General features: G+C 34.9%; 1 protein-coding gene across 4 annotated transcripts in view; it reads left to right on the top strand.

The window, feature by feature from the left end:
- FAM179B (family with sequence similarity 179, member B) overlaps nt 1–11423 on the top strand; it is a 60930-nt gene that overhangs the window by 32435 nt on the left and 17072 nt on the right. For all 4 annotated transcript variants that reach the window (XM_012724644.1, XM_004682104.2, XM_012724643.1 and 1 more), the window contains 4 exons: nt 5055–5153; nt 6034–6209; nt 7011–7161; nt 8356–8509. In XM_012724644.1, coding sequence (XP_012580098.1) covers nt 5055–5153; nt 6034–6209; nt 7011–7161; nt 8356–8509 — 580 coding nt within the window. The remainder of the gene's footprint in view (nt 1–5054; nt 5154–6033; nt 6210–7010; nt 7162–8355; nt 8510–11423) is intronic.

The raw sequence follows: 11423 nt of genomic DNA, 5'->3' as shown, positions 1-11423 counted from the left end.
ATGTGGATCTCCTCCAGGGCAGGCGGGAATCGAACTCATGCGGAAGTGGCTTAAGCTTCTTAGTGCTGTGCTTTAGCCCGCTGCGCCACCAGGGAGGGCCCCCGCTCTCGTTTTTTACCACTAAAATTGGTTGAAGAAATCAGATGAGTTAATGACTCCCTGATGCCTACTTAGGTTGTAACCATGGAGTAAAAGTTCAGCAGCATTTAAATTTCCCTGTGGAAGAACCATCGTAGGAAGGCTTCTTTGTTACCTCTAACCATTATTAACAATTTTCACTTTTTTGAACTTACTAGCAAGCAGCACATCAATAGTGCTGCCCTTTTTTCTTTTTTCAGAAGTCCTATTATAGCTGCATTTTAAAAATTTCCTTTAGAGTGTTTAGAAAGTGATTTTGAAAGGTTTAAATATTTAAATAGACTAATAATTTCAACAAGTCACCTGTATTTAAGCATTGTGCTCTACTGGTCAGCGTAAGAAGTTTGTCATATTTTTTTGTAGCAACTGTGACTAAAATCAAATTGTTAAATTTCTAATTATTCTATTTACTACACGAGCAAGTAGCAAGCATTTTAAGGACACGTAAATTTTTAGAAATTACCCAAATTGAGTAGTAGGAAATGTTATTAGAAGTTCTTTTCTTGTTTTTCTTAAACTCCTAAACTTTAAGCTGTAATGTAATTCAATAACTATCTTTGTGGAAGATATCAGCCACTCATTTTTGCAAAAGAATAGAGGTTTTTTTTTTTCACATTTACTCATTTATCACTCATGTAAAGAAAAATTAAGTACAAAAAAAAAGACTTCCTAAAAGTAGCTCATACCCCTAATATAACGTTTATTTTTTTCAAATTGAAGTATTGAGGATTTTTTTTTCTTTTAATAATACAATAGTTTATTTTTACCTCATTTTGTGCCTTTTTCCATCTCAGTTGTAATTCGGTGGGCTTTCCATCACCAAATCACCTGTGTGACATCACCATAGTCCAGTGCACTTCCCTCCCCCTGCTGTTTTTGATCCTATTCCCCATTAAAACCCCGTAAAATGTCTCTGGTATATAGTTGTTAATTGTTATTATCATTTTCTTGCCTGGTCCTTTATACTCCTGCTATGAGTGAAACCATCCAATATTTTTCCTTTTCTTTCTGGTTTATTTCACTAAGCATGATCTTGGAAAGGTGATGCTTAGTGAAATAAGCCAGAAAGAGAAAGAAAAATACCGGATGGTTTCACTCATAGCAGGAGTATAATGGACCAGGTGAGAAAATAACAAAAATAATGAGCAACCATATACCAGAGACATTTTGCGGGGGTGGAGTGGGGAATGGGATCAAAAACAGGGGGGTGGGGAGGGAAATGCATGGGATTATGGTGATGGCACACGGGTGACTTGGTGATGGGAAACCCCCACGGGGATTACAATTGAGATGGAAAAAAAAAATGTACAAAATGATGTAAAAATAAACTTGTAAAAAAGAAAATTGAGTATATTTACTCTATTTAAGTAATAAAATTCTCTTTTACATAAAAAAAAAAGAATGATCTTTTCCAGCTCCATCCTTGTTGCGAAAGGGATTTTTTTTTCCATTGGTTGCTGAGTAATATTCCATTATGTATATGTACCACATCTTTTTAATCCAGTCATCTACTTTTGGGCATTTGGATCATTTCCATGTCTTTTCAATTGTAAATAAAGCAGCAATAAACAACCCTAGCACAACATTTTTACAGTTTCTTTAATTGTCTATAATAACTGCTGAATATGTTCATTTACTACTTATGGCATCCTTTTTAAAAAGAAAAGATTTAATTATTCATACAGAACTGGGTTACAAGCCAGAGGTGCAGGGGCAGTGAGAGGCTTCACCAGAGCCAGAATGGGGAGCAGAACAGGCAGGTCACTGAAGTACACTGCTGAGGGGAGCAACGGGCAGGTCACAAGTTTGTCTGCCATGTCATGTGGATCACCTCAGGGGCCGGGGATCGAACTTGCACTGAAGCAGCTGCGGCCAGCTTGCAGTACTGCATCTTAAACCTGTTGCGCCACCAGGGAGGGCCCAGTATCCTTTTTTAAATAGCAGAATCACAGCACTATATTCTTGACCCTTAGTTAATTCTAGTCCAGAAAATTAATTCACAAAAAACTATAAATCAAAATACTAGGTAAGCCTGGTCAGTAAAAATAAATATGTTCAAAATCAGACTTACCCTCCCTTTCATACTTGTCATTCTTCATTTATTATCTGTTTAAAAGTAAAGATTGGTCATCCTTATATCCCCATTATGCTTTGTATATAGTAGTGTACAATGCCTTCTATTAAGTGGATGTTGTGGTGCCAAGCCAACTAAAACTAACAGTGTGACCTTGGGCATGGTCTCTCCAAAATTGCATCCCCTAATAATGAAGTTAAAGTGACTATTGAATATAATTCTGAAGAGAGTAAAGACTTCCAAGAGAAATATTGGTCAATGAGTGGCAAAATGAATGTATTCATGGGCCCTCCCTGGTGGTGCAGCGGGTTAAAGCATTGCACTAAGAGGCTTAAGCCACCTCCGCTTGAGTTTGATTTCCGCCTGCCCTGGAGGAGACCACATGGTGTGGCAGACCTCTCCTGACCCCCCGCTGCTCCCCTCAGCAGTGTACTTCAGTGACCTGCCAGTTCTGCTCCCCTCTCTGTCTCTGGTGAATCCTCTCACCCTCCGCATCTCTGGCCTGTACCCCAGCTCTATATGAATAAATAAATCTTTAAAAAAAAAAAAAGAATGTATTCATTTTGTAATAAACCTTGGACTTTTTAATAACTGATCTCCAACTAATAACTTGAGTTATTAATGATGAATACCTAGATAGTTAGCAACTAGATTAGGTGCTTCTTTTTTCATTTGAATGAAATATACAGCAGTAACAAAAGATTAGATGAAGAATCTTTTGTTATGTGTGAAGAATCATTAAACATAGTGTTACTCTGTTTTTAAATTTGAGACTTGAGCATTTTTTTTGCTTGAAGAAAATAGTGTAAAAAGTAATAATAACAATAAAAATGATGAATTATGTCAGCTCTGATAAATGAAGTTAAACTACTTAAAGATGACCTGTCTTTTTTTTTTAATTATTACAAAAGTTTATTTTTACATCATTTTGCACATTTTTTTTTCCATCTCGATTGTAATCCCCGCAGGTTTCCCATCACCAAATCACCCCTGTGCCACCACCATAGTCCCGTGCATTTCCCTCCCTTCCCCCCCCCTTTTTGATCCCATTCCCCACTCCACCCCCACAACATGAAGATGACCTGTCTTTTATATATTTCATCATGAGATTTATTTTATTATCCAATAATCACTTGCCATTTTTGTTTGTGAATTATTATTGAAAAATTGTTTTTCTGACTGAGATTTGCTTCCCTCTGTCATTGAACATCTGTTTTTGTTTTAAAGATTTATTTATTTATTAATAAAGAGCTGGGGTACAGGCCAGCATTGCAGGGAGCGAGAGTATTCAACAGAGACAGAGTGGGGAGCAGAACAGGCAGATTGACAGAGTACACTGCTGAGGGGAGCAGCAGGCAAGTCAGGAGAGGTCTGCCCCGCCATGTGGATCACCTCTGGGGCAGGGATGGTACTGGCACTTAAGCGGCTGCTACTCCACTTGCAGGGCTGAGTCCTAACCCATTGTGCCTCCAGGGAGGGCCCTGTTTTGTTTTTGTTTTTTTTAAAGATTTATTTATTTACACATGTAAGAACTGAGGTGTAGTACAGAGGTGCAGGGGGGTGAGAGGATTCACCAGAGACAGAGTGGGGAGCAGAACAAGCAGATCTACTTAAATACACTGCTAAAGGGAACAAGGAGAGGTCTGTCAGCTCCTTGGCTCTCAACCAAACTCAGGCTTCAGTGGAGGTGAGACTTAACCCCTAATGCCTCCAGGGAGGCCCTATCACTGAACATCTTTTGGTGCTACCTGATGCATCTAATAGTTACTATGTGCTAATAAGATTATACATTAAGCCATAAAGCTTGTATATTGATGTTGATTATTTCAAACTTTACTTAGGAAGGAAAATGTGAAAAATGAACACCTACATGGATTTCTTCCTTTAATCTCTATCATGTTTACAGATAGCCAAAACAACTAAGCTTTAGCAGTTACTAAAATAATCAATTTGCTTAATTTTTATAAATTTTTTTATTAAAAATACCAGAAATTAACCGTTTTTCTTTCTTACTTTCTAAGTCAATTCTATTTTGCTTTTCATTTTTCTGGCTGGTAACATTCATCTAACATACTTATTGAATACCTATTTTATTAGGTGCCAAGCATTACACTACAAGGCTTTGGAAAAAAATGATTGTCAAAATAAGAGATAGATTCTATCCCCAAAGAGTTTACAACCTAATAGGAAAGAGAGTAATAAAATAATCACAAAGTGATTAAAAAGTTATCCTAGAAAAGCATAGATTACAGTGAGATTTACTTTTTTTCAGAGAGAAAAGGCTTTTTTTTCAAGGATCCTTCTGTTACTGTGATTATTTTCTTGTATTCCTCCCATATTCTTTTTTTTTTTAAGGATTTATTTATTTATGCATACATGAACTTGGGTACAGGCCAGAGAGGAGCGGGGGTGAGCAGAAACAGAGTAGGAAACACAACAGGCACAATGGTGAATATACTGCTGATGGGAGCAGCAGGCAGGAAAGGAGAGGTCTGCTGTGCCATGTGGGATACTTCCTTGCCCAGGGATCGAACTCATGGTGCAGTGGCTGCTGATAGCTTCATGAGGTTGTGCTTTAACCCTTCGTGCTACCAGAGAGGGCCTTCTTTCCATTTTCTTAATCCTGGCACATATAAACTCCTTAAGGGAAGGAAATTTTATTTTCTTTTTAGGGCCTAGTCATACTTAATCTAGTTATAAATATTTATTGAATTATTGAACTTAACATGAATAAATTATAAATTACTTATATGAAATAAATTTTCAGTTTTAAAGAACATATTACAATGTCCTAAAGTGCTATATAATGAGTATTTTTAATATGTGGTTTTGTTTTTTTTAGGATTTGCAGGGTCAGCATCAAATTTACAGCAGATTTCCAGTTTTGACTTCACATCCACAAATAATTTAACAGAAGATTCAGTAGTAGTTGTTGGAAAAGGTAATTCAGAATTATTGCCTGTTTAATTATATTACTGTGTCATATATAAGCAAAGTGTATCAATAAAGAATAGAGAGTGATTAGATATTGAGTAGACTTTTTTTTAAAACTGTTCCTTAAGAGATTTAGAAGTAAATACTTCGCCAATTTTCTATCCTCTAGTGATACTATTGATACGATTAATTTTGTGTTAATAATTCAGAGAGAAACAACTCAGTTGAGGGGGACTTCTAAGATATTTTAGAATGGTTAACAATTTAATTAGTTTAAACTTTTTAGTTTAGTTTCTTTTTAATGGGATAACTGAATGTAATGATGGACATTGAGAATGTACATCTTATTTTGGTGAATGGAGTGAAGTAAAATAAAATGTTTGAAAAGCTTTTCTAACAACTGTACAAGGTAGTCTCACTCAGTTAATTTATGGTCACCTTCACATTAATGCTAGACTAATCTTGCAGGCATACTTTCTGTTATTCATCTGTTTGCCTGTGCCAACCAAACTACTTTGTTCACCCTACATACATGCTTTTTACTTGCTTAGTTCTGCTTAGAAGCCTCCCCATTTCAGGGAATGTCTCCTCTCCTTCCTCATTTGTCTTTCCAAGTCATTGTGTCTTCCAGTCTCAGCCACATCAACCTCCACTCCCTGTGAACGCAGCACTTACAATACACAGTTCTTGTTCTCTTTGATATTATCATGAGATATGTTCTGATATCTCATATTGTGGTCATGTTAAGATATTTATCTATTTTATGATAGACATTTTTTCTTATTAATATTATCGTTTGCTTCTTGAAAACAAAAGGTTGCTTTTAAACTTTGCTATTTAGATTACCAAAACAGAAATACTTAGTGACAACAATTGGTTGCTTTCAGGTGTATTTGGAAGCCCAAATTCAGCACCGGCAACTTGCAGCCAATCAGTGATACCTTCTGTGGAAAACGGGGATACAGTTTCAGTTAAACAAAGTATTGAACCACCATCAGGGATTTATGGAAAAGCAGTTCAGCAAAGTATTCCACCGTATCTTGATGTTGAGAATGGAAAAGATGTAAGGTTTTTTTGCTACTAGGATAAATTTAAGCCTGCAATATGTCGTTGTTTCATATGTATCAAATTTGAGGTGGTGACATTTTGGCTAATTTTTTTAATCTCATTATAGTTGAAGTTTCTGATTCTTAATCATTTAAGTAATAGATTATTTTCCTTTTCCTCCAAATATGTTTTTATTTTGGTGTAAAGTATGTACTGTACTTTGTACTGAACATTTACTGTATATGCATAGACTATTGCATACATATTTCTTCAATAATTTTCTAATATGCGCTCAAGGAATAACATGCTTAACATTCTCAGCTACAAATTTCACTGGGTGTTAGCACTATGTAACCTATTCAGTTTTAGAATTCCTGAAATAAGGACTAAGAAATGGGGGGGTTCATTTTTTTGTTATAGATATTAATGTTTATATACATATGTCTAAGATAAAGATAGTTATTTTAAGGTCTTCCTATGGCACAGGGGTTAAAGTCTCAGTGCTGTCAAACTATCACCAGCCACTGCTGCGTGAATTCGATCCCTAGCCAGGGAGCTAATCCACATGCTACAACAAACCTCTCCTGTCTTGCCTGCTGTTGCCCTCAGCAGTGTGTTTCATTTGATCCACCTGTTCTGCTCCCCATCGTCTGATAAATCTTCTTACCCCTCCCCTGCACCTCTGGCCTACAGCAAGTTCTTATATGCATAAATAAATAAAATGAATCTTTAAAAAAAAAAGATATTTTAAATCTCAAGATATTTTCAATCTCAAACACCCTTATAACTTTCAGATTTTTCAATTTTTTTCATGCAGATTAAAGTTTCTATCTCAAAATCTACTTATGACAAGATGAAACAAAAGAGAAAAGAGGAAAAAGAACTTTTTGACATTAAAGACTGCGAAAAGAAGGAACAGAATCCCTGGGAACGAACAAAACACACAGGAACTGAGAAAATAACAGAAAGTAAATGGAATCTAACTTTTAGTGTATTTTTTTAACTAGTAATATTCGTAAATGTAGTGTATTGTGACAACTGAGAGTGATATATGACTAATAGTGGAGGAATATGTTGATCTATACCACTAAAATTTTCAGGAGGACCTAGTATCTCCTTTTATAATAAATATGAATTCTTTATTATTAAAAGGAAATTGAATGATTGTTTTTCCTCCCTTTTAGACTTTGGTTTTAAAATGCATTTGGGTTTGTAACTGGTATACATCATCAAGTGAAATTTCCTTATGTTTTTCATGTATTTCATGTAACATTTTCTTGAAAACAGTATAGCTTGTAAGTACTTTTATCTCTATGCATTTTCTAGTACCTAATATTCCCTTTTTAAAAACAGTCCTGGACTTGTAAAATGGGCCATTTACAAAAGTTATAATGCATTTTATTTCATCTTTTCTTTTCTCATAACTCCACTGCATATACCTTGCATTTTTGTAGTCCCCTCAAGTAAATCCATTAGCATACAATGATGATGTATTTCCTCAATATCTAGTCAGTGGTTGATAAATGTTTGTGGAGAAGAAACATTGCACTTATTACTATTCATGGTCTTAGGTTTGTGATAGACCATTAGTTCTATACCAGTAACAAAAATAAGTGCTTTTAGAATTTTATATACCAAGGTACCATGAAACTTCATTTTCAGATCTCTGTTATGTATAACAGACCGATACCCATATTTTTACAAAATGGAATCAGTGCTTCTTATGGACTTTCAGCTTTTAAAGCTGGACTTTATGATTCATGACTAAAATAAAATCACTTACATTGTACTAAATGTAATTTAGTAATTTTGTATCCAAAAGTGAAGTTTTAAATGGCATTGCTATCTAATCATTATAGTTTTGTTGGAGACTAAGCCAGTAGTACTAGTTTCTGTCAGAAATAATCATAGAAAGGGCTTCCAAATTGGTAAACATGTGACATTTGGGTAGAATGGTACACTTGGAGAGCTCATGGGAGTTTAGTGATTTTCCCCAACCCACCCTATTAAATCAGTTTATTTGTATCCTTTGGTGACCTTAGTAATAATAAATCAGTGATCTACTGCATTAAAAATACATATTTATAAACTTTCATCAGTATATGTTTTGTATCCCTGTATATCAAAGTTCTCCAATGTTTTAATAAATATTTTTGTTTTAGGCGAAGCATCTCCTGGAGATCTTCCACAGTATAAAGAAAGAATGCCTTCTGTCACTCATAGTCCAGAAATAATGGATTTGTCAGAACTACGGCCATTTTCCAAACCAGAAATAGCACTGACAGAAGCCCTGAAGCTTTTAGCTGATGAAGATTGGTAAGTTTGTCTTACCTAACTTTAAAGTAGGCTGAGTTGCAAGATTTTTCTGTAAATATTTTATTAGAACCTTGAAACATTCTCTATTAAAAGTTGTATAAGTGATTACTTTAGTTATGAGGTAGCCTGAGTTTTTTTTTTTAATTGTTAATGTACTATACTCAGACTCTAAGTTAGTATATTATCATAGTCTAACTTACATACCATAAGGAAATTGTTTTTGCTTTATCATAGATTTTTCAGACTTTTAGTTATTGAAATATAAATTTTACCATTTCTCCAAGGGTTTCTCTGAAAAGACTTTCTGTATCAGTCTTGGATATACTTATCTGTTTATAACATCATAGCTACAGCAGCCACCTAGCATGCCCAGCCAGTAACTCAAAAGAAACAAAGACAATGATTTGCCTCAGCTGACATATCCACTGCGTGCCCAGTGGGCTGGGAATTCTTTGGTATCTTCTTAAACTCCAGTTTTATAATCTGCCTAGTTAACATTTCTACTTTGGAAACCAGTAGACACCTTAAAGTTAAAATGTCAAAAAAGAACTCTTGATAGTCTACTTCCAGCCAAGATGGATTAACAGACATTAGAATGGCCTTCACATCGAAAATAATAAAAAGATCATATAATATAAATGAATTACTGGTTTTCAAGGTATTTTTCCTTAAGCAATTGAAGATAGTGAGCTACAGTAAATAAATAAGCCCAAGGGGGCTCTCTTGTAGATCACAACTCAAAGATGGTAACATCATATAGATAACAGAAAAGATGATAGATTTGAGATTTTGGGAAAGTGAAGTACCTAGAGTTTGCAATATAGGGTGCCAGAGAGAATTCTCTAAAAGAACTCCAGAAGCCTTCAGAGGACTCTTTAAATGGCTAGCTGAACACCACTTAGGGCATGCAAGTGAATAAATTATCGGAAATCAGAATGAAAACCACTCAAAGATACAGAAAATAATCCCTGGAGCATACACTAAACCAAGAACTTCCTATTCCTACCAGCAGAATGGAAAATCTCATAATTGACAGGGCATGGGTGAGATACACAAAAGAGTTTTGCTTCATATTGTGGGAAATTAAATACTAAGCTAAAGAAAAGTTTGGTGCTACCTAACAAAACTTAAAAGCAAGACCTAGAAGAATCAAACTTACCAAATGGCTACACTCCAAAACAAAGCTTAGAAATATTTATAAGACATTAGAATATAATGTAAAACGCATAATGCCCAACTCCAATAAAAAATTACCAAGCATGGGTTTCTCTGGTGGTGCAGGGGTTAAAGTGTCAACATTATCAAGCTATCACCAGCCACTGTAACATGAGTTCCATCCACAGGCCAGGGAGCATGGCCCAATAGAAACTTTCCTGTCTATTAGCTGCTCCCCTCAGTGTTGTATTTCAGTAGATCTGCCTGTTCTGCTCCTCACTTTGGTGAATCCTCTCACAACCACCACCCTTACTCCTACCCCCCACACAAACATATACTTCTGGCCTACACCCAGTTTTTGTATACATAAATAAAATATTTTAAAAAAAGAAGTTACCAGGAATGCAAAAAAGCAGGAAAATACCACAGATAATGAGAAAGGAAAAACTCAATTAAAACCAAGCAAAAAACTTCACAGGTGATAGAATGAATAGACAAGGACATTATAACTATAATCATGATTTTTCACGTGTTAAAGAAACTAAAGGAAAGACTTGCAAAAAGAATCTGCTTCATAGAACAACTTGCAAATCTCTTTTGCCATATTATGTAACATAATTAAAGAAGTGATTTACTGCCCTCATTCTCAAGGAGAAGTTACTGTTGTACACTAGGGGGCAGGAATTAACTGGTGCCCTTACAGTTCTTTCTTCAGATTAGGATGACAAAAGGGTTAATTCATCAAGAGGACATAGCAATCTTGTACATTCAGTTACATATAGCAGAGCTTTCAGTGTAGCAACTGTAGACTGCAAGGAGAAAAAACAAGTTTACAATAATAGTTGGAACTTTAACAATTACCCTAGCTTCAAATATTATTTTACCATTTCACATATAATGCAAAAACATTATAATAGTAGGTTACTTTACCCCTGTCCTTTATGCTTATCATATATTTCACTTCTATATGTTATATGTGCCACAACATTTTTTCTCTTTGAAGTCAGTTATTTCTCAAAAATATTTTTTCTGTTCTATTTACCTATATATTTACTATTTCCATTGTTCTTTATGCTTTTTTGTAGACCTGAGTTCCTTTTGATATTGTTTTCTTTTGCCTGAAGCATTTCTTTTTTTATTCTTTTGGGTGTTATCTGAGTATTGTCTTGATCAAATTTAGAAAAATTTTAGCCATGATTTCTATTTCTTATACCCTCTCCTTAATTCCACTTTGTTATTTACTTTTATGGGTATAGAATTGGATTATTTTCACATCTAAATTACATTGGATTTTCAGAAAACTCATGATGCATTTTTTTATGTTTTTCAAAGAAAAAACATGTCATGACTTTTCTGAAAACCCAACTTAACTGTAAACTTATATGGTATTCAAAAGCTGAAAATTTTGAGACAAACAACTAGTCAATAAATTTCCCTTGCCAGCATGATAATTATTATCTATTTCCTGTAACATTCAAGGGATTTAAATGCTTTTAAAAAGCCACCATTAAGTGCTGGGCAAACTGGGCTGCTACATGCAAAAAAAAATGAAGCCAGATTACTACTTCACACCGTGCACAAAACCAGCTCGAATGGATTAAAGAACTAGACATAAGCCCTGAAACCATAAAATATCTAGAAGAAAAAGTTGGGCGAAACACTATACGACACACACCTCAGTGACATCTTAAAAGATAAATCACCCAAAGCAAGGATAGTGAAGGAAAGGATAAACAGTGGGACTACAGCAAGTTTTAAA

Source organism: Condylura cristata, unplaced genomic scaffold, assembly GCF_000260355.1.
Source record: "Condylura cristata isolate star-nosed mole 26May11 unplaced genomic scaffold, ConCri1.0 scaffold00013, whole genome shotgun sequence".
NCBI lineage: Eukaryota > Metazoa > Chordata > Mammalia > Eulipotyphla > Talpidae > Condylura > Condylura cristata.
Note: the sequence above shows the minus strand (reverse complement) of the source record. Positions and strands in the feature narration are given on the sequence as shown.